At 55.6% G+C, this 25,629-nt stretch overlaps 2 protein-coding genes across 12 annotated transcripts in view; both read right to left on the bottom strand.

Annotated features, from left to right (window-relative positions):
• Positions 1-1,492: 1,492 nt before the first annotated feature.
• Positions 1,493-18,025, bottom strand: TEX22 (testis expressed 22). Of its 2 annotated transcripts, none has more exons than XM_014833441.3 (4): positions 17,899-18,025; positions 17,359-17,575; positions 1,949-2,077; positions 1,493-1,823 (listed from the first exon to the last, which is right to left on the bottom strand). In XM_014833441.3, the coding sequence occupies exons 2-4, from the start codon at positions 17,521-17,523 to the stop codon at positions 1,644-1,646; spliced, it is 474 nt and encodes a 157-aa protein (XP_014688927.1). In that variant the 5' UTR covers positions 17,524-17,575; positions 17,899-18,025; the 3' UTR covers positions 1,493-1,643. The 2 variants fall into 2 exon arrangements, with proteins under 2 accessions (XP_014688927.1, XP_014688926.3); XM_014833440.3 differs by having other exon boundaries at positions 17,670-18,002.
• Positions 18,026-18,962: 937 nt separating this feature from the next.
• PACS2 (phosphofurin acidic cluster sorting protein 2) overlaps positions 18,963-25,629 on the bottom strand; it is a 70,400-nt gene continuing 63,733 nt past the window's right edge. For 6 of the 10 annotated variants that reach the window (XM_044774430.2, XM_044774434.2, XM_044774431.2 and 3 more), the window contains 5 exons: positions 24,830-24,872; positions 24,408-24,543; positions 23,268-23,494; positions 22,901-23,014; positions 18,963-22,159 (listed from right to left, as the gene is read on the bottom strand). In XM_044774430.2, coding sequence (XP_044630365.1) covers positions 22,041-22,159; positions 22,901-23,014; positions 23,268-23,494; positions 24,408-24,543; positions 24,830-24,872 — 639 coding nt within the window. In that variant the 3' untranslated portion in view covers positions 18,963-22,040. The remainder of the gene's footprint in view (positions 22,160-22,900; positions 23,015-23,267; positions 23,495-24,407; positions 24,544-24,829; positions 24,873-25,629) is intronic. The other 4 variants (XR_011504839.1, XR_011504836.1, XR_011504837.1 and 1 more) reach the window with 1 other exon arrangement.

Here is a 25,629-nt window from a genome sequence, read left to right as displayed (position 1 = left end):
AGGATGAGCCCAGTGCACCCCTGGATCTCCAGTGACAACATGGAATCCTTTAAAGCCGTTCAGCAACAGAGAGCCCTACAGCACTGTCACCTCCATCTGAATTGTTGACACTGTAGCTCCCACTCTGGACTGCCCAGCATGGAGCCTGGCCCTTGACACCCACCCCCCACTTCATCATCAGGGGTCTCTTGTGGGGGGAGAGGGGGTCATGATGTCCCCCAGGGCCCTGCCTAAACCTCACCCTCCTTTCTCCCCCACTTCAGACACCTTCCCCAGTCCCTCCCACCACCCCACCGTTCCTGTGGCCCTCCACCCACGCTAGGGATCCTGAGAAATGCACGGGCCTGCAACAGAATTACACTTGGGGGACTCCAGAAAGAACAGAAGGGGTTGCCCAGCTGTGTGATCTTGGGAGGCTTCCTGGAGGAAGAGAAACCTGCACTGAGTCTTACAGTAAGGCAGGGTGGGAGGCAGGAGTGGAGGATGCCACTCTGGCTCCAGCTCCAAGGCTGGGGGTAGCCTAGCCAGCTTTCTGGGGCATACAGGAGCCCAGGTGCTGCACAGGCCTGGCTCCTGCCCTCAACCAAGGCCTGGGGTTGATCACCCCATCTTGCCCAAAGCTCCCTCCACCCAGCTGCCCCCACATGGAAGCCCAGTCAACCCCTGACAGTAGTCAATCACCAAGTCCAAGGGACAGCACCTGCCCCCCGCTGCTGTCCTTCCTCTGCCTTTGAGGGTTGGGGGCCTGCGATCACCTCCCTCCTTCCCCACCTCCCAATTCCAGTGCCCCTCTAGCTTGGTCTCCCCAAAATGCAGCACCTGCCTTGTCACCCCCAGCTCAGAACCCTCCCACCCGCCTGCTCCTCCACCTCGAGCCAAAAGTGAACACCACGCAGCCCAAGGCCAGCTTTTCTCTGTGTTCAGCACCTCCCTGACTCCTGCAGCCCCTTGGCTGCTCCCCATCACAGCATCATCCCTGGGTTATATGAGCCCCTGTGGGCCTCCCCAAGGCAGGGCCCAACGTGTGACCCAGCGCCCCACCCTGGGCGGGCACCAGTACCTGACAGTTTGTAACATCAAGCTGGAACCTTCCTGGAAGCCCCCTGGTCCCACCCAATTCCACTGCCCACCCAGGCAGGTGCCCAATTCCCCCCAGAGGCCAGGCTCCCCAGCCCAGACCCCTTGCACCCAGGCCTGCAAAGCTGCTGGTCGTGAGCCAGGCTCCAAAGGTGGGGCCTATGAGAGCACCACACCCCTCCCAGCCCTCCCACAGCTGCTTGGCCTAGGGATGCTCGTCCATGGCAGATGTGGGCAGACTCTCCTGGCAGCCCAGAGGGCTCTCCTGGAAGGCCCCACTCTGCTCTGTCCCCCAGGCCTCTCCAAATGGCCTCTTGGAGGCTGGGCTGGAGCAAACGACCTCTCCCAGAGGTGGTCTCCATAGGCCTCAGAGATACATGTTCTGAGGTGGGGGCAGTCAGACTGTCCTCCTGGGTTTGTTCTCTCATCCCTGGGCTGGTTATGACCCCCTGGTGGGAGCCCTCCTGGTGAGGACTCAGAAGCCATGAGCCCGGGAGTGGCCGGCCACCTCCCTCTGAACCCCAGAGGAAAGGCGCTGGAAGACAGACATTGGGCTGAGTCGGCTCTTAGGAGGGTGGTGACCTCGAGCCCTGGGCCTCCAAAGTCGCATTCTGCCAGAAAGGCGCGCTCGGGGCCAGGAAGGCGTGGAAGCCGTTGGTGGACTCGGCGGACCTCGGCGGGTGGGGGAGGAGCACGTCCTTGTCCACGTCCTCGGACACCAGCTGGGCCACGATCTGGGTGATGTCCTGCGGGAGACGGCGGGGTCAGGGGGCGGGGCGGGGAAGGGAAGGGGGCGGGGCAGGCCCGGCCCTGGCGAAGCAAGGTCGAGAGGGGCCGGCCCCGCGCCCCCCCACCGCGCCCCGCCGCGCACCTTGCAGCTCTGGGGGCCCCCGGCGGCGCGCGGCCTCTCCCAGCCGCCCAGCAGGGCCAGCCGCCGGCGCTCGTCGATGCTGACGCTCCAGCGGCGGCTCGGGTACCTGCTCTGTCGCGGCTCGCACACCTGCGGGGACAGGGCAGCGGTCTCCGCCAGCTCCCGTGGCCGCCCACCCCTGCACCCGCTGACCCTCTGCACCCTCCAGGCTGGGGAGGCGGGCTTTCTAAAGCGCAGTCTGCGAAGCCTTCCCGGGATCCAGCTCAGGCCCCAAGTGCTGGCGGGAGACCCGGCAGGCGGTGCCTCGCAGCCTCTGGTCCTGTGGCCTGTGGTTTTGCACAGTGGCTCTGCACTCGCCCCACTTTACTGTACAAGGGTCAACCCCTGGACGCTCAAGTCCTTACAGCACAGGCCGTGGCCCACCCAGCTGGTGCCTGGTGGTGGCTGGGCAGAAGCCGCCCTCCTGAGCTGGCAGCATCCGCACTCCAGAGAGCCCGCCAGAACAGGCCGCCAGACTGCTGTCTGCCTCAAGAAAGGCGGGACCCAAAGCTCCTCCCCAAGCCCCTCTAAAATGACCATAATGAGAGGTGGGGGGAAAGTAACACCCAGGTAAGGACACAAGAACAGGCGGTGAGGCGCCAGTGGAGGAGGGCTGTGAGCACAAGGCAGGAGGCTGGAAAGTGATTTCCACCTGGGAAAGGCCAAAAGCTGGCTGCACCCCCACAGGACACCCCTCCCCCCGAACTTCCCGGGTGGACTATCTGTGAAAGACCCCCAAAGCCCCTGGCAGACTCTGCCCAGCCAGGGTGCCATCCTGCTACCTCCCTGGGGGAAGGCAGGAGGTCACTCTCTAGAGTGCCATGCTGGGGGGGTGCATAGTAAAAATAGAGGATTAAGACAAACTTAAAGTGAAGTCCCCATTCCTCAAAAAATTAAAAATAGAACTGTACTATAGGATCCAACAATCCTGCTTCTGAGTACATATCCAAAGGATCTGAAAGCAGGATATTTCCAAGAGATATTTCTACACCCATGTTCACAGCTGCATTATTCACAATGGCCAAAAGGTGGAAGTAACCCCAGCATCTGCCAACTGATGAATGGATGCCCCTAGTGTGATCCATCCACAAAATGGAATATTATTCAGCCTCAAAAAGGAAGGAAATCTTGACACATACTACAACATGGGTGAACCTTGAGGACATCATGCTCAGTGAAGTAAGCCAGTCACAAAAGGACAAATCCTGTGTGATTCCACTCATGTGAGGTCCCTGCAAGAGTGAGATTCAGAGACAGGAAGCAGAATGGTGGGTGCCAGTGGCTGGGGGAGGGGGAGTTAGTGTTTAATGGGAACAGAGTTTCAGATTTGCAAAATAAAAAGAGTTCTAGAGGGGCCGGCCCGGTGGCACAGCGGTTAAGTTCACATGTTCTGCTTCTCAGTGGCCCGGGTTCGCCATTTCGGATCCCGGGTGCAGACATGGTACCGCGTGGCACGCCATGCTGTGGTAGGCATCCCGCATATAAAATAGAGGAAGATGGGCACGGATGTTAGCTCAGGGCTAGCATTCCTCAGCAAAAAAGAGGAGGATTGGCAGCAGTTAGCTCAGGGCTAATCTTCCTCAAAAAAAAAAAAAAAAGAATTCTGGAGATCTGTTTCATGACAATGTGAATATACTTAACTGAACTGTACACTTAAAAATGGTTAGGTTGAGGGGCCGGCCCCATGGCCGAGCGGTTAAGCTTGCACGCTCTGCTTTGGCAGCCCAGGGTTTCACAGGTTCAGATCCTCGGTGCGGACATGGCACCAGCCGTCAGGCCAGGTTGAGGAGGTGTCCCACATGCCACAACTAGAAGGACTCACAACTAAGATATACAACTATGTACCGGGGGGATTTGAGGAGATAAAGCAGAAAAAAAAAAAAAAAAAGATTGGCAACAGTTGTTAGCTCAGGTGCCAATCTTTAAAAAAAATGGTTAGGTTGAAAAAAAAAGTGGACATTTGGACACAGACACATAGAAGGAAGATGAGGTGAGGAGACGAAGGGAGAAGATGTCCACCAGCCAAGGAGAGAGGCCTGGAACAGATCTTCCCATCACAGCCCTCGGAAGGAACCAAACCTGCTGACACTTTGGTTTTGAACTTCTAGTCTCCAGACTGGGAGAATAAATTTCTGTTGTTTAAGGCAAAAAAAAAAGTGAAGTCCCAGCCCCTCTTTCCACTCTGCACGAAGAACGGTGGTGGCCTGGCCATTCTGCCCTCCCCAGAGGGGCAGGGAGCACTCCTTTCTGGGGACAATGACCAGGCGCAGAGAAGAGGCCGCACCTCAGCACACAAAGCCCAAGGCCAGCGCTGCAGGCCCCACCCTGCAATGCAGAGCCAGAGCAGGCACCACCGGTGTCGACAAAGCCTCTGCTTGAGCGCAACCCAGCAGGAGTGAAAGACACGCAGGGGACAGGGAGCTAGTGCGGGAGAGAAAAGCGTGCCACCTCCCCGACTGTCATTGTTCTTCTGCCTGACACGGTGTATCTGTGACACAAGAGGATGATGTGAAGGGGGCCATTCAGAGCACAAAAATGAGCTCTTCAAAACTGAAAATGTGATGTCAGAATTTAAAACCCCATAGAAGGTGTGGCAGGTTGTCCCTAATTCTTCACTCCCTTCCTGTAACTGAAGTCTATGCCTCCCCTTAACAAGCGACGTCACAGTGTTGGCCACTGGAGCATTTTCCTGCCCCATTGATGTTGGGCAAGTCCACAGAATGCTAACAGAGCATGTGCTTTAAACATGCCTGTGTGGTATGAGTCGGCCTCTTGCGTTTCTGCCATCTACCATGAGCACAGCATTCCCTGGGAAGACCTCAGAGAAGACACACAAACCCCACCAACCTCAGACCCATGGGCAGGAAAACAAAAGCCTGTTGCCGTGTATCATGGAAACTTTGGAGCTGCTCGTTACAGAGCACCATCACAGCAAACGCTGACTGATGGAGAAGACTGGGAAGGACTCACAGGGTCACATTATGCGCCTGCAAAGCAATACAATTAGAAATTAATAATGGGAGGATGACAAGACACTCCTATTGGCATGGATAGTCCAGAACACTAATCAGCTCCCGAGTGAAAAGGAAAATCAAGACTGAGCGCCAGTTCATTCAGAAACGAGCAGCCAGGGGCCGGCCCCGAGGCTGAGTGATTTAAGTTCACGCGCTCCACTTCGGTGGCCCAGGGTTTCGCCGGTTTGGATCCTGGGTGCGGACATGGCACTGCTCGTCAGGCCACGTTGAGGCGGCATCCCACATGCCACAGCTGGAAGGACCCACAACTAAAACATGTGCAAGTATGTACTGGGGGGATTTGGGAGAGAAAAAGCAGGGAAGAAAAAAAAAAGATTGGCAAGAGTTGTTATCTCAGGTGTCGATCTTTAGGAAGAAAAAAAGAGAAATGAGCAGCCAGAGTGGAACTGTGCCACGAGGTGCACGGTGGCCAAAGCTGGCCTCTGAAGACGGTCGCCAGCTCTCAAGCATCATGAGAAAAAAGCCCAGGACAGTGACGAAGCAAATAATTCAAGAAGCTAAGGAAAGAAGAAAGTCACTGAAAGTTTAAAGACAGAATTAGGAAAGATTAACGAATAAATTAAAATAAAAAATGGTGGACAGTTATCACAAACTGGTTCTTTAAAAAACCAATAAAACAGAATTACAGGTGCCCTTTTCCTCGTGTCCTCAGCAACTCCACATATATCCATCTTCATCATTTTTGTAAATCATTTCATGTCTAGCATCCACTCAGTTTCTTCTTTTAGGAACTGTGAGTCCATAGACTTTATACGCATTTCTACTCAGTTTTAAAAATGTTTTCTCATTGCTTCTGAGCATCTCTTCACAGATTCTGGTCAGTAAACACTGGAATGTCAGAAACATTACCAATGTTTCCTTCTAGACCATCTTATAACATTCTTGTGTCTTGGATTGTACCAAACTTGAGAAACTGCAGACAGGCTTGTCAGAATTTTCCTTTATGGCCGATGTGTTTGGCCTAAGACAGGCATTTCCCACTCTGAGATTCTAAATACCGCTCTTCTCCCTCCTCCCAGTGCTTCTGTGGTTTGGTTTTGACGTTTGGGGTGTGTCTGTTTGCTGAGGGGGGCAGGGATCAACTTTACGGTCCTCTAAATGGAGAGCCAATCACGCCAAGACCATTCGTGGGAAAGTCTGTTTCCCACTGCTCTGCCACACCACACAAAGCATACGTTAAATGCTGAACTTAAACAAGAGTCCATTTCTGGACTATTTGTGCTGGATTGTGGGTCTACTTGCCAACTTCTGTCCCAATACCACACAATTTAATTGCTGGAGCTTAGAGCAGGCAAGCAAGGCTTCGCTCTTATTTTTCAAAATTCTTGCACAGGGGCCGGCCCGGTGGTGCAGTGGTTAAATGTGCACGTTCTGCTTCAGCGGCCCAGGGTTCGCCTGTTCGGATCTCAGGTGCGGACATGGCAACACTTGGCAAGCCATGCTGTGGCAGGCGTCCCACATAGAAAGTAGAGGAAGATGGGCATGGATGTTAGCTCAGGGCCAGTCTTCCTCAGCGAAAAGAGGAGGACTGGCAGCAGATGTTAGCTCAGGGCTAATCTTCCTCAAAAAAAAAAATTCTTGCACAGTTTCTTTTCCAAAAAGATTCCAGTAAGTTTTTAAAAAACATCTGTACTTCTTCAAATTATATTTTTACTACGCAGTAACATATTGTTTACTTTTGCACGTTTCTGAACTCTGAATAAAGGGAGCCACACTGCACACATAATTCTGTCACTTGCTCCTTTCACTTGTGAGCATGTGTGCCGGACCACCCTTGCTGCCGCGGGAGGGGCACCCCCTCGCTCTAACTCCAGAGTTTGGCAGCGAAGTGTGATATGGACTGATGCGAGGCTGTTCCTGGTCTGTCTTCATCCCACTTGGTTGGAATATTCCCATGTTTCACTCCCTACACACTCACGTGCATATGGAGGGACTGGACTATTTTCAATCCACTCTGAAGACATCGGCTGTTTAACTGCGGCATGTGGTCCATGCCATCACTGAATTAACCGACACTGGTAACTGCACCTGCTGCTGTGTCTTGTGTGTGGTTTGTCCCGCCTGTTCTATGGGCCTTTGGCCTCTCTTCTTTCTTCTGGATTGTCAGTCAAGAACTGTTTCTATTCCATTTTCCCCTCCACTTGTTTGGAAGTGGTTCTCTTTCTATTCTTTTAGTGTAATCACAGCGTGCGTGCAAACTCCTCACCGTCTAAAGTTGACATGCATATCCACCATCTTCTCTATCAACACAAGGCATTTAGAACACTTAGCTCCACTCACGGACACCCCTCCTGACACCTGAGCTGTCGTGGGTGCACGTTCGTCCACCCTGGGCCTTGTCTGTGTGAGCAGTGTCCGACAACTGTGGTGCCCATCCGTGTGAGGTTCAGTTTGACCACTTCCTTCTTTGTGCTCCTCATTCCTCATCCACTTCAGACCTTCTATCTGAAGTCACCTTCCTGCTGTATAGATGTCTGCTCTTGAAATTGCGGTGATGGTCTGCTGGTGGCAAATTCTGGTTTTCATTTATTTAATTTATTTATTTATCTATCTATCTTGCCCTCTTTTTAAAAGATACTTTGCTGGGCATAAAACCCCTGATTGACAGTTATCTTCTTTCAGCACATACTCCTGTCATTCTAGTGCACCAAGATGTTGCTAACGTCAGTCTCACAGTCACTCCATTAAATGTTCTCCATCTTTCCTCTTCGATTGCCTTTGAGACGGTCTCTGTCCATGGCATCCTGCAGTCTCACTATGATGGTTCTAGGTATCGATTCCTTGTATTTCTCCAGCTTGGGATCTGTTGGGCCTGTGACTAGAGTCTAACTGACTGCCTGGGTTAGCCAGCCTCCACGAGGCACCCAGTGATTCTCGCCTCCCACATGCCCTCGTATTCATGCCCTGTGTCTTCCCTCCCACAGTAACCAGGGATGACCCATGTAACAAACAGGATGTTGTAGAAGTGACGGAGTGTGACTTCCAAAGCTAAGTCATGAAACACTGCAGCTTCCTCCTTGCTGTCTCGTGAACCGCTGCGCTGGGGGAAGCCAGCCTCCATGACGTGAGGACACTCAAGCAGCCCGGAGAGAGGTCCACACGGTGAGGAGCAGAGACCTCCTGCCCACGGCTGGCACTGGCTTGCCAGCCCTGTGAGTGAGCCACTGTGGAAATGGCTTCTCCAGCTTTATTCAAACTTTCAGATGACTGCAGCTCTGACACCTTGACTACAACCTCATGAGAGACCCTGAGCCAAAGCCACCCAGCTGTGCAGCTCCCAGATTCCTGATCTACAGAAACTGGGACAAAATACTGATTATCGTTTTAAGCAGCTAAGTTCTGGGGGAAATTTGTTATGCAACAAAAGATAACTAATATACTGCCCGAAACACTATGTACCTTTAGAATAAAATTTTCAAGATTCATGAAAACTTTATTTCAAAAATTGAGATTGCACTGAATTAGTTTTTTGGGGGTATGTGGCAGGTTTAAAACACTGTCTTCCCATCGAATACTATGGCTCGGCTCTCCTTTAGGTGTTCTCTCCATGATTCAGTGACATTTACGGTGTTCTTCACATAGGAATGGAAGAACAACAGATGTATTTCTAAGGACTTCATAGTTTCTGTTGTGAAAGTGAATGGATCCCTTTTTCCATTACATTTTCTGGTTGGTTATTTTTAGTGTGTTGAAAACTATCAAGTTGTGAATGGTGATCGTATATCCCACCTTCCTCTTTTATTAGTGGTCCTTCTTTTTAATTGGCTTGTGTGGATATTCTAGCTGGACAGTATTTTAGCGGCACATGGTGACCATTTTACCTCTCCTTCTCAGGTATTTATGGCTCCTTCCCTTTCCTGGCTTCTGCACAGGCTCCAGTCCCCTGCGTGCTGTTGCACTGTCATGGTGACGTCTGCGTCCCCCCCCGGCTGCCAGAATATGTGAGAAACACTGCTGGTGACGTCCACTGTGAGCTCTCGACAGGTCCCCTTTATCGAGTTACAGAAATGTCCATCTCTTCCTACCTTGTTAATAATCAACAGATTTTCATATTTGTTTTATTTTTAAGAAAAGATACCAGAATTGTTCACATTATTTTTCAACATCTATTGAGACAATCGTGTGGTTTTCATCCTTTGTTAACGTACAGAATTTTATTAATAGACTTCCAAATTCCCTCATCCTGGAGATGCAGTTTTCTTGTAATTAGACACAACTTCATTTATTTGATGTAAATTCGGTGAGCACCTACGGTGTGCCATGCAGCAGCCTGGGCACTGAGGACAGAGCTGTGAAGAACTGAGGCGGAAGTGTGTGGGGTACAGCATCACTCTCGTGAGGGTCAGTCTTTTAGATGCTGGCTGATTTGACTGACTTACTGCGACCGTGCCACAGTGAGGCTGGATGGCATTTTCTTCTTTTTCCGTCTCCTCCTCTTACCCTGCACTGGTGTTTCCCTACGTACGACACGCGGCTCTGGGCAGCTTAAACCTCATCCCTGGGGATGACTCATTTCTTAATTGCTTGGGAGTGCCCACCCATAAATTCCTCATTTAGGGAAGATCTCGGGCCAATTTAGAATTTCCTTTGTCACGACTGGTCTCTTAAGGATTTTTAAGAATCGACTTTAGTAACACAAACTCAGTCACCTCAGGGGCTTTGCTTTATTCCCAGCATAGTGAGACCAGCGGTGAAACACCCTCACTGCCCTGGGCACGGTGCCCAGAGGGCTCCCCCCATGGAAACATGGGTCTCTGCTCAGCTGTCTGATAATTTACTCCCGCTGGCGTTCACTCCTTTTCAGCTGCATGTTGGTCTTTCTGGACGGTTCCTCAAGGTTTCCCATCTTTTCTCCTACTTCCCATTTCTTTGTCTTTCTCTTCCATTTTCCAGGCAGCTTCCTCAATTTTATATTCCAATTCTTCTACCAAACATTTCAATTCTGTTCTGTTCTGTTTATTAAGAGCTCTTTTCTCTTTTTTTTTTTGGGTGAGGAAGATTGGCCCTGAGCTAACATCTGTTGCCAATCATCCTCTTTTTTTCTCCCCAAAGCCCCAGTACATCGTTGTATATACTAGTTGTAAGTCACTCTAGTTTTTCTATGTGGGATGCTGCCAGAGCACGGCTCGATGAGCGGTGCGTAGGTCTGCGTGCAGGATCTGAACTGGTGAACCCCAGCCACTGAAGTGGAGCTCACAAAATTAACCACTCGGCCATGGGGCTGGCTCCTTTTATTTTCTGAATGTTCCTTTTTAAAAAATAGAATCCGTTCCATGTTGTGTGCAGGGGATGTTTCCTTCCTTCCCGAGGATTTCTTTCTGAGATTCTGGAAGCATCCACTCCCTGTGCTCCCGTTTCCTCCATCCCAGGGCCCTCGCTCCATGTCCACATTCACGGAGAGGTGCCATGCTGCTGGGAGCTCTGTGGAGCGGGTGAGCCCTGCTGACATGGTCTCATGGGAGAGGCCACCTGCTTCCCACTCTCCCACTCTGTTGCCCCCATCTCTCTGGGACTCCATCCGGGGACGTCTGCTTCTCAAACACCTTTCTGGCCATGTTTCAGAGTTCTAGGAGGGACAAGCGGTGTGTGACTCATTGATGCCCTAAAACCCAACAAAAAGAAGAGGCGGTTTTCTCTTGTTCAACAGCAGGTCTCTGGCAAGTCAAGCTCGTTAACAACTGTGCTCTTCAAATCGATCATGTTTTTTCTTCTTGACTCACTGTCACTCGATCACCTTCTTCCGACAAGGGTGTTAAAGACACTGCGGTCGCGAGTTTGGTTGCTGCTCACGGGACTGCCATGAACTTACGCCCGAGGCATTTCCAGAATCCATAGTTAGGTCTGTCAGGTGCCCCCAGGCCTCCAGAGGCTGCACCCAGGCCACTGGCCTTGGAGGTGTTTGGGGTATGCCCGGGTCACTGCAGGCAAGAACAGGGCTGTGCCACCCACCCGGGGAGAGCCCCTGCAGCAGACGACGGGCCCCTGGCCCCCACCCTGCACCCCGGCGCCTGCCCGCCCCCGCCCCCCAGCCTGGCCTTAGGCACGCGTTTGGTTACAATTGAGAACAATAACTACATGGGAAAAACACAAAGAAAATATATTTAAAAACTCAGGAATCCACTACCCAATGGACAATACCATATTTGCTTCAGGTTTTTTCCCCAAGAAATAAAAGACGGTTGATAAGTTCTCATTGTCCCTGTTCCTGCCTCTGCCCGTGCTGAGCACAGATACGATGGGTTCCAGTTCACGCTTTCCAGCCCCTGCCACCTTTGGACGTGGTCCTAGACAGTACAAGGCACTGTGCTGGTCTTAAAATGTAGATAAATGGGACAACAGAGTGTAGAATGTTCTTCCATGTGCTTTTCAGACATCGCCATGTGGACTCCTAGGAGCCAATTCACTTATTGTCACTGCTGTACGGCCTTCACCTGAACGAACATTCCCCAAGTATTTAACATCCCCAACTGACAGGACAACAGGGCCGTCCTCGGTGTTCACGTGTGCGCTCCTCCTGGACAGTGAGCCTTTCAGCTCCTCCCCGCACGGCCTCGCGGCCACGTCACACTCCCACCAGCAGGAGGCACTGGCTCTGCTTCCCACACCTTTGCCAACGCTCGTATCTTCTGGCCTTTCACATTTTGTCAGACAATTAATTTATTTTCCTGACATCAAATACCTTTTACTTTCTTTCTTGCCAGCTGGGGTTCCCTCTGTGAAAGGCTGTACATTCTGGAGACGGTCTCCCTCTTCCCGATGTGTGTGCTCTATGTCCCCATGCAGATCTCCATCACTCCGGGCCTGGCTCCCGGTGCCTTTGTCGGGTGATGGGTGTCAGGGGCAGGAAGGGTCTGGGGTCTCCTGCGGGAAGATGGCTCATCTTCATCTCCATTTTCAGGACAACCTGCTGGTCCCAGTTGCCCCGGGGTGTCCAGTGCAGGCTGGCCCGAGCCCCGCAGGGTCAGCTGCTAGGGCACCAGGGCCCAGCGTGGGCGCACTCAGTCTCTCTCCTGTCCTTCCAGAACTTCTATTAGGCACACGTTGCTCTCAAGTTCCCCTGCCTGCCTCGTGCTTTGCTTTCACAATCGCCCGCTATTTCTCTCGGTGCTGTGTCCTGTGTTAACGCCTCAGGACCAGACCCCTCTCACCAGCCCTTCCTGCCAGGCCAGACCTCACTCACCACTGAAAGACCCACTTCTGGGACTTGGAGGAGTCATCTTGCTTCACCCCGTCTTCACAAGCAGCTGTATGCCATCAAATGACAACTTGTTCCTTCTTTTTTTCTTCCCTTTTTATTTTTTTATCATGGTAAAATACACGACATAAAATTTACCATTTTAGTCATTTTTAAGTGTGCAGTTCAGTGGCATTAAGCACATTCGCCTTGTTGTACAACCACCACCGTCCGTCTCCTGAACTCTTTTGTCTTCTCAATCTGAAACTCTGTCCCCATTAAACACCAACTCCCCACCCCCTCCCCCAGCCCCTGGCACCCACCATTCTGCTCTCTGTCTCTATGAAGCTGACTCCTCTAGGTCCTTCATATGAGTGAATCATACAGTTTTGTCCTTTTGTGTCTGGCTTATTTCACTTGGCGTAATGTGCTCAAGGATCATGTATGTTGTAACATATGTCAGAATGTTTTTAGGCTGAATAATATTCCATCAGATGTAGATACCACATTCATCCATTGATGGACACTTGGCTTGCTTCCATCTTTTGGCTATTGCAAATAATACTGCCGTAAACATGGATGTACAAATGTCTGTTTGTGTCCCTACTTTCAATTCTTCCAGATGTATACCCAGAAGTGGAAGCTGGATCACATGGTAATTCTATGATTAATTTTTTGAGGAACAACCATACTGTTCCCCATAGCAACTATACTGTTTTACATTCCCACCAGCAGTGCACAAGGGTTCCCATTTCTCCACATCCTTGCCAACATTTGTTCTTTTTTTCTTTTCTTTTTTGAGGAAGATTAGTTCTGAGCTATCATCTGCCACCAATCCTCCTCTCTTTGCTGAGGAAGATTGGCCCTAAGCCAACATCTGTGCCCATCTTCCTCTACTTTATATGTGGGACACCTGCCACAGCATGGCTTGATGAGCAGTGTGTAAGTCTGCACCCAGGATCCGGGCCCATGAACCCTGGGCCACCGAAGCAGAACACATGAACTTAACCGCCAGGCCACCAGGCTGGCTCAGTTGTTTTTTCAGGAAGATTGGCCCTGAGTTAACACCTGTAGCCAATCCTCCTCTTTTTGCTGAGGAAGACTGGCTCTGAGCTAACATCCATGCCCATCTTCCTCTACTTTATATTCAGGACGCCTACCACAGCATGGCTTGTCAAGCGGTGGCATGTCTGCACCCGGGATCCAAACGGGTGGACCCCAGGCTGCCAAACTAGAATGTGTAACCCTAACCACTGCGCCACGGGGCTGGCCCCTCTTTTTTTATTATTATTACAGCCATCCCAATGGGCATGACGTAGTACCTCACTGTGGTTTTGATTTGCATTTCACTATAACTAATGATGTTGAGCATCTTTTCATAGATGTGCTGACCATTTGTATATCTTCTCTGGAAAAATGTCTCTTCAAGCCTTTTGCCTTTTTTTTTTTGAGGAAGATTAGCCCTGAGCTAGCATCTGGGGCCAATCCTCCTCTTTTTGCTGAGGAAGGCTAGCCCTGAGCTAACATCCGTGCCCAGCCTCCTCCACCTTATGTGTGGGACGCCTACCACAGCATGGCTTGACAAGCGATGCCATTTCCGCACCCGGGATTAGAAGCGGCAAACCCTGGGTTGCCGAAGCGGAGCGTGCACACTTAACCACTGCGCCACCGGGCTGGCCCCGCCCATTTTTTAATTGGGTTTTGTTGTTGTTGAGTTTTAGGAGTTCTCTATATGCTCTGGATATTCACCCTTATCAGATCTGTAATTTGCAAACATTTCCTCCCGTTTCGTTGGTTGCCTTTCACTCTGGTGATTGTGCCCTTTGCTGCACAGTTTTTAAGGTTGATGTCATACATTTGTCTACTTTTGCTTTTGTTGCCTACGCCATTGGCATCATATCCAAAAATCACTGCTGTGTTCAACGTCACAAAGCTCTTCCCCCATGTTTTCTTCTAGGAGTTCTGTAGTTTTGGCTCACAGCTTATGTCTTTGATTCATTTTAATTTTTGTATGTGGTGTTAGGTAAGAGTTCAACTTCACGCTTTCACACGTGGACGGGTCCCCAGCGTCCTCAGTCCCACCTGTCAACAGGACTGGCCTTTCCCGTGAAGATCTCACGCCCTCATCAGTTACCTCAACTTGGCTTGGCGTGTCTATTTTGCCTCCGTAGAAGTTTCTGTTTGTTTTTCACATGTGGTAAATGCATCCACCTTTTCTCTTATGGCTGCTAGACTTGAGGCTTGGATTATAAAGGTCTCCCCTAGTCCGTGGTCGTAAGGGAATCTGCCCAGGATTCCTTCTAGCCCTTTCGTGGTTCTACTTTTCTACGTTGAAACCTTGGATGCATTTGGAGTTTCTCCCGGTATTCAATGAGAGGCATGGGTGCAGTGTTCTTTCTTCTAGATAGCTACCACAGTTGCCCAGCATAATTTATTGAAAGGCCACCCTCCCTCTACTTACATGAGATGCCACCTTCATCCTACACCAAGTGTCTGCAGACATTTGGGGCGATTTCCAGATTTTCTGTTTTGTTCTGCTGTTCATGCATCACTCACCAGGACCCTATTGCTTTGATAATTAAAACTTTGTGAAAGGAATTCATATCCGTTAGGCTGAACTTATTCTTGCTTATTTTTCCATTTGACCAGTTTGCTGTACTGGAAAAGAGAAGATGAGCTTTTGGCGTTTTCATCACTGACGACACTGACTGTGAGCTGCCTGGGGAGAACCCTCTGTGCCAGCACGTCTTCCTCTCCAAGAACACAGTGTCTCTTCCGTTGTTAAATCTCTCGGTGATGCTTTGGGGGGTTTTAAAGTTCCTCTCAAGCCGGTTTACGTATTTCTTGTTGTCAGATGTGCCTTTTCACAAGCTTATTTTCTAGAGTCTGATGTTGATGTCTACAGGCTACTGATTTTCGTGTGATGGTGTGAACGCCCTTCCCGAACCCTCAGCTATGGGTGGACTGCACTGACCATCCCCTGCACTGACCAGGCACAGCCACGCGGCTCCCTGGTGCCAGCAGCACCTCCTCCCCAGTGCTCACAGTCCGCGTCCCTCTTGTTGGGCTGCATGGGCCAATCCTCCTGAGACAGCGCAGGGCCCGCGGGGATGCTGACGCTCCAGCTCTGCTTGCCCCAGCACTGCTGTGATTCGGCCAGTTCTTTTCTTTCTGGGAGTTTTGTTCTCCTTCACGACAGAGGTTTTATTCCAACGTCTGCTGCCCTCCCCTGTCATTCTATACTGAAAGGGAGAACTAGAGTAGGTCAGTGACGTGGGCAGACCGGGGCTGGCACTGGGATACCACCCTGCCTCTGCCACCTCCCACCACGCAGCCAAGAGCTGATCCCCCCACTCCGTCCAACCCATGGCCATCCCCTGGAATGTGGTCGCCACCTCCTCTTGGCCAGTCCTCCCGCCTCATCTCTGTCCTGTGGACCCCTGCCTTCTTCAGGATGTGGTCATTTTGGCAGGACTGTTAGGAAGCAGAGGTGCACACGCTTGCCCAACCTTCTGTGCAAGGCTGGATGTCTGCAGACCCTCCGTCGGGAGAAGTCTCCTTGAACCTTGGCCTCAGCCAGAGGTCGTTGCGCTTCTGTGAATCTGTGCCCTCACCGTGCGGGGCACTGGGGGCCCAAAGTGAACAATGCAGACAAGGGAGGCTCTTGGGGGCTTCGGCTAGGAAGGGACAGAGATGAAGGGAATGGTGGGGCTGACACAACAGACACTCTCCCTGGAAGGCGATGCCTGACAAGGAGCCAGCTGCAGGAAAATCTGGATGAAGGGCATTCCAGACCAAGGCCATGCCAGGGGGGAGAAAGGAGGAACACTGCACAGGACATTTGGAGAGAGGGTAGCCCAGTGCACCCCTCAAGGTCACAGCAGGATGACACGGGAGGGCTCCCAGGTTGTGGGGGACCTGGCAGGAATCCCTGCCCCCAAACCAGAAGCCTGAGAGTCTGCCTGCCGAGATGGGTCTGCACCTCCTTCCCAGCCTCCACCCAAACCCGCGTCCCCTGTGCCACCTCCCCCAGTGTCCTTCTTTCCTGCTCTCCTGCCTCGTCCCTCACCCTCTAATGAACCACAGCCGCCAGCCCACCTCTCGGAACTGCAAACAGCAGGCGGCCCCTGGCTGAGCTGGCAGGCTCCTCCATCCCTGCAGAAGAATGTGGGTCTGCTTTTGCTGCTCTCACGTCCCTACCACCTGTCCTGGACATAAGCCCCGGGTCCCATCCCTCCTCCTGAGGAGACTTCACCCCTGACAAGTGACAGACTTGTGCGTTTATGCCCTGGACTGTTGACATGTCCTGACACGTTAGCCTCACAGAAGCCGAAGGGTCTGCTGGTTGGTCTCCCCCAGCACCCTGACGGGCATTCCAGCCATGGGCTGTGGCTGGGAGAGCACGTGGTGGCCGCCACAGGCAGCTTGGGGAGCCCGCTTCTTTTTCCCATCACCTTTATACATAAACCTTTGACCACAGCAAACACACATGCAGATACATCTAAGCGCAAGGCTTGATGCACTCCCACACGTGAACTGGCCACATGGCCAGCACTGTGTGTGGCTAGCTTGTCACAGCCTTGATCCACTCAGCCTGGCTTTGACCCTCCCACAGGGAACCCTATAGAACTCCCGAGGGCCTGGCCTCCTTCGCTCCTGAGCGTCCCCTGGGCTGGAGCCACTCTGCCCCGTCCACTCTCGCGGCTACCCGGAAACTGAGCAGCTGTTCCCCCATCAGTTGGAGCGGGAACAGAGAGGTGTCTCCAGTTTGGGGTTGTCACAGGCAGAGCCTCTAAGAACGTTTTAGTTACTTCTGGTGACAAGTTCTGTGACTGCCTGCCTACCTGTCAGTAAGACGCTGTCCCTGCTGTGGGGCAGAGCTCCCCCAACTGGGCTCCCTCCACTTGGTGCCACCCTCTGGGCCCGTGTGCGATGGGAGCTGGTGAGGACTGAGGTGGCCCCTCCGAGGCGCCCAGCGGAGGCAGACGGCCAGTCATGGGACGCAGGAGGGAAAAGAACTGACACCTGTGTGCCCCCACCCAGCACCTGCTTCCCATCAGGCGCCCTACAGCCTCCCTGAGGCCAAAGGGCCCTCTCTGCGCCCACCCCGCCAGCCCCCTCCACAGCCAGATCCTGGGACTCCTGACAGGCTCTCAGCTTACCCAGTCCTGGGTCTGCAGCCCCTGCTGACCGCTGCTCCGGGCGCTGGGCTGGCCCCAGGCCGCCGCCGGGCTGGGCAGGGAAGAGGGCTGCCTGCAACCTGGGGACAGCTGCGGCTCCGGCCTCTTCCCCACGGCAGCCTCAAGCAAATGCTTCCTGCTGTCCATCTCACCGTGGGGCTTCTCTGCGCCTGGGGGCTCCGGGACTGCCTGAGGCCGCCTGCATGCCTCGGAGAGATGGAGACGATCAGGCTCTGCTGCCTCACCTTCTAGCCACTGGCCACACAGTGCTGGGTGGGCCTCAGGCCACTCACCCAACGGTCGACCCCGCTGAGCCAACTGGGTCCCCAGCTCCTGCTGCCATTTTCCTCACATGGTCAACCCAGGCTGGAGCAGCTGCAGCCCACGCTGCCCGGGCCTGTGCAGGCTCCCGGGGCCGCCCTCGCCCGGCTGGGCCTGCGCCCTCAGCTGCGAGCCGCGGGCACAGGCGGAGGAGGAGGGCCCGCTCTCCTGCCCGCCGCCCTCCTCCCACCCGGACCTCACCTTCTGCCGCCGGACCCCGCCCCGGGCCGTGGTGGACCGGCTCGCTCCACTCACTCCACAAGAGGACACAGGGTGGAGGGTCGGGGGCAGGGGACCGCTGGGGATGTGGGGGTCAGTGGGGGCGCGGTGGGGTATACTATGGGTGCGGTGGGGGAAAGGGCGGGGCACACTGCAGTACTGTGGGGGAGGAGCGGGGTACAATGGAGTACTGTGGGGGAGGGGCGGGTACAGTGGGGTACTGTGGGGGAGGGGCGGGGTATACTGGGGTACTGTGGGGGAGGGAGGAGTACACTGGGGTACTGTGAGTGAGGGAAGGGGTATACAGGGCTACTTTGCGGGAGAGGCGGGGCACACGGGTACTGTGGGAGAGGAACGGGGTACAGGGGTACTGTGGGGGAAGGGCGGGGTACACTGGGGTAGTGCGGGGGAAGGAAGGGGTACACTGGGGTACTGTGGGTGAGGGGCAGGGTACACTGGGGTACTGTGGGGGTGGGGTGGGGTACACTGGGGTAGTGCGGGGGAGGGAAGGGGTACACTGGGGTACTGTGGGGGTGGGGTGGGGACCCTGGGCTACTCTGGGGGAGGGTCGGGATATACTGGGGTACTGTGGGGTAGGTGCGGGGTACACTGGGGTCCGGAGGCCGGACAGGGGCGAGCCTCTGCCGTGGAAAGACCAGAGTCAGGGTGGCGCCCACACCGGTTCTGGAAGGCCCGAGGGGGCGGAGCCGAGCCCTTGGAACTTCCGCTCCGGCACGCCCCGCCTCGCCGCTTCCGCTTCCGGCCGGCAGAGAGCACCCGAGGTGTCTGCCGGCCTGGCCGTGCGGGCGCCACTCAAGGCCTCGCCCCGCCGGGCCACGCCCCACAACCTACCTCCGGCGGGCCTCCGCGGCGCAGACCGGCGCTTGGGCTCCTCGGCGCCTCGCCCCCACGGCCGCCCGAGCCCCGCCCACCCGGCTTCCCGAGGGCTCGGGTGCCTGCAGCGCGGGCACGGGGCAGAGCCGGCGCCCGGCGGACGGCGGGTCAGGGAGGGAGCCGCGGCCGCCGCGAGGAACCACACAGCAAGCGAGGGAGGCCTGGGGGAGTGCTCCCCAGGTTTATTAGTGTCGCATCAGCACCTTAAAATAGTCCACGTGGTCACATACGTGACAGATTAGAATCTGTTCCCCAAAAAGGTTATTTACATTAATCCTGTTTTCCATTAAAAAAAAAAAGAAGAAAAAAACTAGCAACACGTACATCCTAGAAACCAAACAAGGCGCAGTGAACTGGATGGCGGTCTGCAGGAACGCAGTGGCACCCTGTGGCCTGCAGGGGCAGACCCCGGGGGTGCCACCAAGCCCAGCCCCCAGGCTCCTGCAGGCCCCTGCCGGGGGCACATCCTCCCCACCTCGCGGACAGGACCGGCTTGGGGAGGGGAGTCAGGGACTAGGTGTAGGTCAGGTGGCCGGCCCTCGGCAGCAAGCGGCTCTCCTCTGTCTTGTCATGAGGAATTTGTTCCCAAAGCCCAGACCAGAGAGAGCAGTCAGGTCTTTCTGTCTGGGAGTGAGGACAGTACAGCAAAGCTGCCCTTGGCCACTCTGATTCCTTCAGCCTCTGCACAGACACCCTTGGCTCTGCGCCCAGGGGCCCTCCTCCTGAGCTGCGGTCAGTCATGACACTGACTCAGGACACTAGCCTGCACGCCCTGAGGAGATGGTGACCCAGGGGACCCAAGATGGTTGGAGGGAGAAAGCAGTGGGCCAGGCTACAGGCCAAGGGTGGAGCCTGCCCACAGCATGTTGGACAGTGGCAGCCAGGCCTTTGAGGAGCCTGGCCTGGCCTGATGGTGATGGAGGGGGGCTTAATCTTTGAGTCCTAGTACTTCTGGTCACCCAATAGGCCAAGTACCCCTGCTCCCAGGGGGCAGCTCCTGTCATATGGGGCCCACGCCCCCCCACATGCCCCACAGTGTCCCCCACTCAGCTCATGGTGCACGGCTCAGCTGTGGACGGCTTCAGCTTCTGGGTCATCCACCTTTGAGAGACAAAGTGCTTTTATGTGTGCACCCTCAGAACAGCTCCACGAGGTAGGCAAGGGAGGTGTGACCATCCGCAGTTAGCCAAGGGGGAGACTGAGGCACAGAGCTATGCACAGCCCAGGTCTGCAAGTGGGTTGTTGCTAGGCTTAGGGACGGTGTGGTGAGTGGGCCCTGTGGCACTTGGCAAGGGACTCAGGGCCAGAGGGGGGAAGTGCATACAAGGACACAGCCATGGAAGTGGTCATGGGGTGGGGGGGGACAGCCCCAGGAAAGGAGCCACCCACAGCCGGGGTACACAGGACAGCCCCCTTGGCCCTTCCTCTAAACCAGCTCTTGCAGCCAGAAAGCTGAGCCAAGGATGCTTTGCCTGCACCTCTTTCCTGTTGAGTATGACCCTTGGAAAGGAAACTTGAGGAGCAGTGACCACGGCCCTGAGGCCCAGTGGGAGGAAGGTGGGGATGGTCTGGTCCCAATGCTGGCTTCTGGGTGGAGCCGCAGGTGGATGCTGCACTGGCTGCCTGAGGGGTGTCAGTTCGGGCCTGCACCCTCACCACAGGTCCTTCCTGGGGAGGGGCAGGGCCCCAAGCCAGGGCTTCGCCTTGGTCCCTGGCCCCGGGAGCCGTCAGAGGAGGTGTATCTCAGCGGGGAGGGGCTCTTGTGGGGAGGTGGCCCCTGCGCAGCATTCCGAGGCGTGGACACCCAAGTCCTGTCCACCAGGTAGCCCCAGGACCCTCAGCCATGAACACTCAGACCCTGGACAGCCGCCTGGGCGAGGAGGTAAACAGGTAGAAGAAAACAGGCGAGAACAACGGGCCAGCTTGCACACCCCGGAGGGTGGGAGCCCTCTGTGCCGCAGGCCTTTGGTGAGGGCTGTCGTAGGGAAGAGTGGGGACGGCCTGCAGCCCGTCCTGCCTTTGGCACTGTTTGCTGAGCACAGCCTGTGTGGCTCTCAGCCTTAGGAAGCTGCCCCCTGCGAGGGCTGCCAGGGTCCACAGCTGCCAAGCAGCGGAAGCTGGTGGGCTCTCCCTGTGAAGACCCAGGGTGCAGGGGTGTGGCAGGGAACAGCAGGACTGGCGAGCAGGCTGCATGGGAAGGCAGAGGGCCAGGCTGCCACCCAGGATGGGACCCAAACCCAGAACCTCGCTTTGAGGAGCTTGGCTAGAGGCCAGGCCACCTCACCTGAGAATTCACTGGCCACTTTAGTGCTAAAGGTGACACACACACATCTGGTCGCCTGGCCCAGATGTCCTCCCAGCCAGCAGGTGGGGCCGAAGGGGGCAGCAGGAGGAGGCTGACTGGGCCGGGGCCTGCTGCAGAGGCCGCTGTGCTTGCCCAGTTTGAGGCAGGGACAACTTGCAGAAGCATAGCAGTGTCTCAAGAACAGCCCAAGGAGCACGCCGTGGGGGCAGGCAGGTTTGGGGCTGGGATGTGGGCAGCGCTGGCTGGCTCTCCCGCAGCCCTGAGGGCTGCTGGGACTTCAGAAGAGCAGTCTATTCGGCAGCTACATTGTAACATGTATTTAAAAGCATTAAAAATATCCACTACTATAAAACCTCTGCTGCCCCAGAGGCCGGGGCTTATTAGGAACCATGAGTGGGCGGTGCTGGGGTGTTTCCGCGGGTTGGCAGCTGCAGCCCAGGGCTGGGCTGACCTGCCTCTGTGTTCTGCTCAGGATGCCCCCAACAGGAAGACAGCCTTCAGCCTCTGGTCACTCAGCTCTGTGCCTGGGCAGCCTGGGGGTCTGTGCGGCCGCCTGCCTGACCAAGGCTCCCCAAGGAAGCAGAGTCCAGGCTTTCAAGGACAGGACGAGACAGCAAGAACGCTTCTTGAGGGGCACTCAGGCCGTCCTGAGGCCAAAACACACCTTTCATGATTCTCAAGCTCAACACCGTCCGCCTGACCTCCCACCCCTGTCAGAACATTCTGGTTAATAAGCAGAGCAGTTATGGGCTCCCAGTGGGGAGCTACCCCATTAGTTTCCAGGTTGTGAGCACATCCATACTTAAGACTGTTTCTCTTTGTGTTTTTAAGGGTCTGTCTCTGTAGTAAACTGAAATGTTAACAGAAAAGCAGCTGGGCCCTCCCAACTCCAGGGCGGGGAGCTGGCGGCCCACGGTAGGCGGGGCTAGAAGGTGGACTTGGAGTGTCCGAAGATGCAGATGGGGAAGTGCTTGACATGAGAGGACCACTGGGCCGCCAGCTGGAAGAACTTGACATCGTTCCACTCCACGCCGTCGATGAGGACTGTGGGGACAAGAGCACCTGACCACCTGCCCACCAGGCCAGTGAGCACGCCATCCCTCCTCCCGGCACAGGACAAGGCTGGAGGGGCCTCACACCCTGAGGGACCCCCAACACTGATGTGCTGGCCAGTCCTTCCTGCTGCCTGCCCTCCCCTGGCTCCGAGCCACCTGCTGGGGCCAGCCTCTCCCTGACGGTAGGGGAGCTGCTTGTCCACATCCCCCTCCGCCCCAGCATGGGTCTGCAAAGCGGGTTTACAACACCCTCTGCTTAAACCAGAAGATCAAGGAAGGGAGCCTGGGAGGTTGTTGACCACTCTGGTCGTCAGACTCGAGCTCACGGGAAGAGAAAAACCTCGAGAGCTCCGTATTCTGAATCAATTGGTTGCAGAATACCTTGTATAAAAAGTCTGAGATCAATCAATATTTTAAAAAAGCAGAAAGAATTAAGAAACTATTGGCTGGAATTTGAAAAGCTGTTAACGTGCACACAGTGCCTTCCCCGGATGTACTCCAAGCTAGAATTACATAATAAGTGTTTCATAGCAAAACAAAAGCATATCCTGCGGGGAATTCAAAAAGGTGGCCCAACTTTGCTCTGGTTTACTTGCATATTTTCAGGAGAACCGACGGGACCTTACTCTCTGAGGGCTCCCTGCTGAGGGAAGGACACCTGGACCAGTGACCTCCCATGAGTCCTGGGAGGGCCACCTCCCTGCCCGCTCACCTGCCCCCCCATGCTCACCCCGCAGCATGTTCTGCTGGTGCTTGGCCGTGCAGATCAGGCGGCTGATGCCCTCGATGCACTGGCTTTTGGACTCCACGTCCTTGTCCTTGGCTTTCTTGGGCAAAAACATCACTAGGAGAAAAAGGGGCCATGCTGTCCTCCCAATGCTCCTCAGGGCCCAGGGAGTAGACGGGCTACCAGGCTCAGCCCTTGGACCCCTGCTCACCACTTTCCACTGTGACCGAGGCCACCTGCCCTCCCGCCCGCCCAGGTGGCCTCTTCTCGGGGCTCTGGTCAGAAGTGGCCCCCAGACTCACAGGGCCCTCGGGGTCTGCATGGCCATCCCTTGATCATCCCGACAATCAGCCCACCACCCCCACCTCACCCTTCTTGTTCTTCTCCTTGGTGACCACCGTCATGGACATGGTGGGCGTGGCCACGGCCTCGCCACTGCTGGGCAGCCTGCTGACCTGGAGAGACCGGAAGGTGCACTTGAGCGTGTTTTTGGCAGCGGGCAGGTCCTTCTTCTCCGCATCTCTCTTCCTGTCTGCGGGCGGGGCTGCCGTCCAGTAATCCACCTGCAGCCCCATCAGCTCAGCGCCAACGCCCTGGCTGTGAAAGCAGAGGGAGGCTCACCCCTCTGTCCCGGTTGGTGACGGTGGTATCCCTGTGGCTGACACAGGCAAGGAGGTGCCAGCTGGTGCCTGTGCTGCCTGACTTTGGGGGACTACCTACAGCGGCTGGCCAGCAGAGGGGAGCCCAGGGCCAGGAGCCCACTGTGGGGCCGTCCCTGGTCTCCTGGGATAGCCCAGTCTGTGCCTGTGGCCCTGGTGTGGTCGCAATGCTGGGGTCACAAGGAGTGTCCGGGCTTGTTGCCCTCCTGCTCTCCCAAGCTGCCCCTCTGAGTCTAGAGGGCCCAGGTAAAGCAGCCTTGTCAGAGGTGCAGTCTGTGGAAGTTGGGGCAGCCCAGTTGGGGCAGCCCAGGGACATGGCCTGTAGGGATGCACTGACTCCCCCAGCCCCCTACAGCAGTGTTTTCGGGTGACTTCTGTACACAAGAGCGGCCGAGAGGGGCTGCTGACCACCTACCATTGTCTTCTACACCCCTACCCACGTCTCAGTTTCCAAACTCCTATCTGTGTGCAAAGTACACCCACTGCTGACTCTGTGGTTTCCGTCCCTAGGACACTGGGGAGACATCAGGCCAGGACCTGGCTGTCCCCCACTCTTCTGCCCCCACCCTCCTACAAGGCGTACTGGTCCGAGTGGCCCACGTCTTCTCGGTGCTGTGGTCAACACCACGTCCTCCCCAAGGCCACTGTGAGTACACTCTCTGGCCAGTCCCTCAGCTTCCCGGCACCCTAGAGATGTGGCCAGTGACCATGAGTAACATCCATTGTTCTCTAACTTGACCTCCCGCTGCACTGCAGGGAAGGACACCAGCCAGGAGGAGAGCACGTCTAGGGAGTTGGGGTGGGGCGCCTGGACAGTAAAGCAGGAGGCCACCCCACATGGCCGTGCTTACCTGGGGGAGGACAGGCCCCCGCTCACTGACGGGGAGGAGGGCGGGGTGGGCGAGGCCTCCTTGGCCGCAGGAGACGTGGACGGCGGGGTGGACGAGAGGACGCTGGAGCCCGAGGGGGCAGCGTCATCCGAGTCGCCTTTGGGAAGGAGGCAGGGGCAGCACTGAGCTCCCCGGCTGCTCTGCCCGAGAGCTGCCCAGGCCCTCCGGACCAGGACGCAGGGGAGGGTGGGCAGCCTGCGGGCTGTGCAGGAGCGGATGCGCCCCAACCCCGTGAGCGAAACACTGCAGTGAGGCAGGGACTCTGGGGCACGGGGCATCCCTCCCCCAAAGGATATGGCTCTGCTCTCAGGCCCCACAAAGGCTAGCATGCTGGGGGCTGCCCCTGCCCTCCCTGCATCCCAGCCCAGAGCGGATGGGATTACCTGATGTGGCCGAGGATGGTTCCACTATTCCGACCTTCACCACCTAGAAGGCAACAGGAGGCTGGCTGGCAGCAGCTGGGGTGTCAGCAGCCCCACCACCCTGTGCGCTGGGGCTCCAGATCTGGGCAAGGCCCTGTCTTCCTGCTGCTGCCCGGCTGCCACACCCCCTCCCATAGGAGCTCCCCGGACAGAGCTGGGTCCCAGCCCTTCCTGTCGTGGGGCAGAGACAAGCTCAGGGTGGCCAACGCCCAGGGGGTCAGCCATGGCAGAGCCCGCAGTGAGGGGCCCTGCCCCTTCAGGGGGCGTGTTTGGGAGACTCAGTTGAGTTGCAGCTTTGTGGCTTCCTGCACTCCCGGGAGGGAGGCACAAGCCCCACAGGGTCCACGGCTGCCAGCCAGCCCCTGGCCTGGCCCCGAGCTGCAGCTAGTACTCAGGACGCACATGGCCTCCAGCAGGAAGGACGCCCTGTCCCAGTGGCTGAGCCTCTCGGGTCCCACACTCTGGCCTTCAGCAAACTATGAGCTTATGTGACTGGCCAAGCCTGGACATGGGCGAGATCAGGGCACTGGTGGAGAGAGCCCTGCCCAGCGAGGGCCAGAGGCCACCAGGGGCCTGCACCAGGCATGTGGCTCAGGCAGGTGCTGCTCCAGACCCCATGTGGGCTGACGGGGGTCCTAGACCTGACTGACCGGTGGGGGAGCTATGAAAAGTTAAAGTGAATTACAACAGCTACTCATGCCTCGGTCAAACGGTGGCATGTCAAGTGTCCACAGGGGCCTTGTGGCTGCACATCCAGCAGC

Source organism: Equus asinus, chromosome 7 (assembly GCF_041296235.1).
Source record: "Equus asinus isolate D_3611 breed Donkey chromosome 7, EquAss-T2T_v2, whole genome shotgun sequence".
Taxonomy (NCBI): Eukaryota; Metazoa; Chordata; class Mammalia; order Perissodactyla; family Equidae; genus Equus; species Equus asinus.
Note: the sequence above shows the minus strand (reverse complement) of the source record. Positions and strands in the feature narration are given on the sequence as shown.

What these genes read in the sequence shown, in the direction of transcription:
- TEX22 (XM_014833440.3), bottom strand. Translation starts at nt 17,719, where the DNA reads ATGGCAGCAGGAGCTGGGGACCCAGTTGGCTCAGCGGGGTCGACCGTT. An exon ending in GGCTGCAGACCCAGGACTGG is followed by an intron (nt 2,078 to 17,358) that starts GTAAGCTGAGAG and finishes CTGTCCCCGCAG; the next exon opens with GTGTGCGAGCCGCGACAGAG. An exon ending in GGGGCCCCCAGAGCTGCAAG is followed by an intron (nt 1,824 to 1,948) that starts GTGCGCGGCGGG and finishes CGTCTCCCGCAG; the next exon opens with GACATCACCCAGATCGTGGC.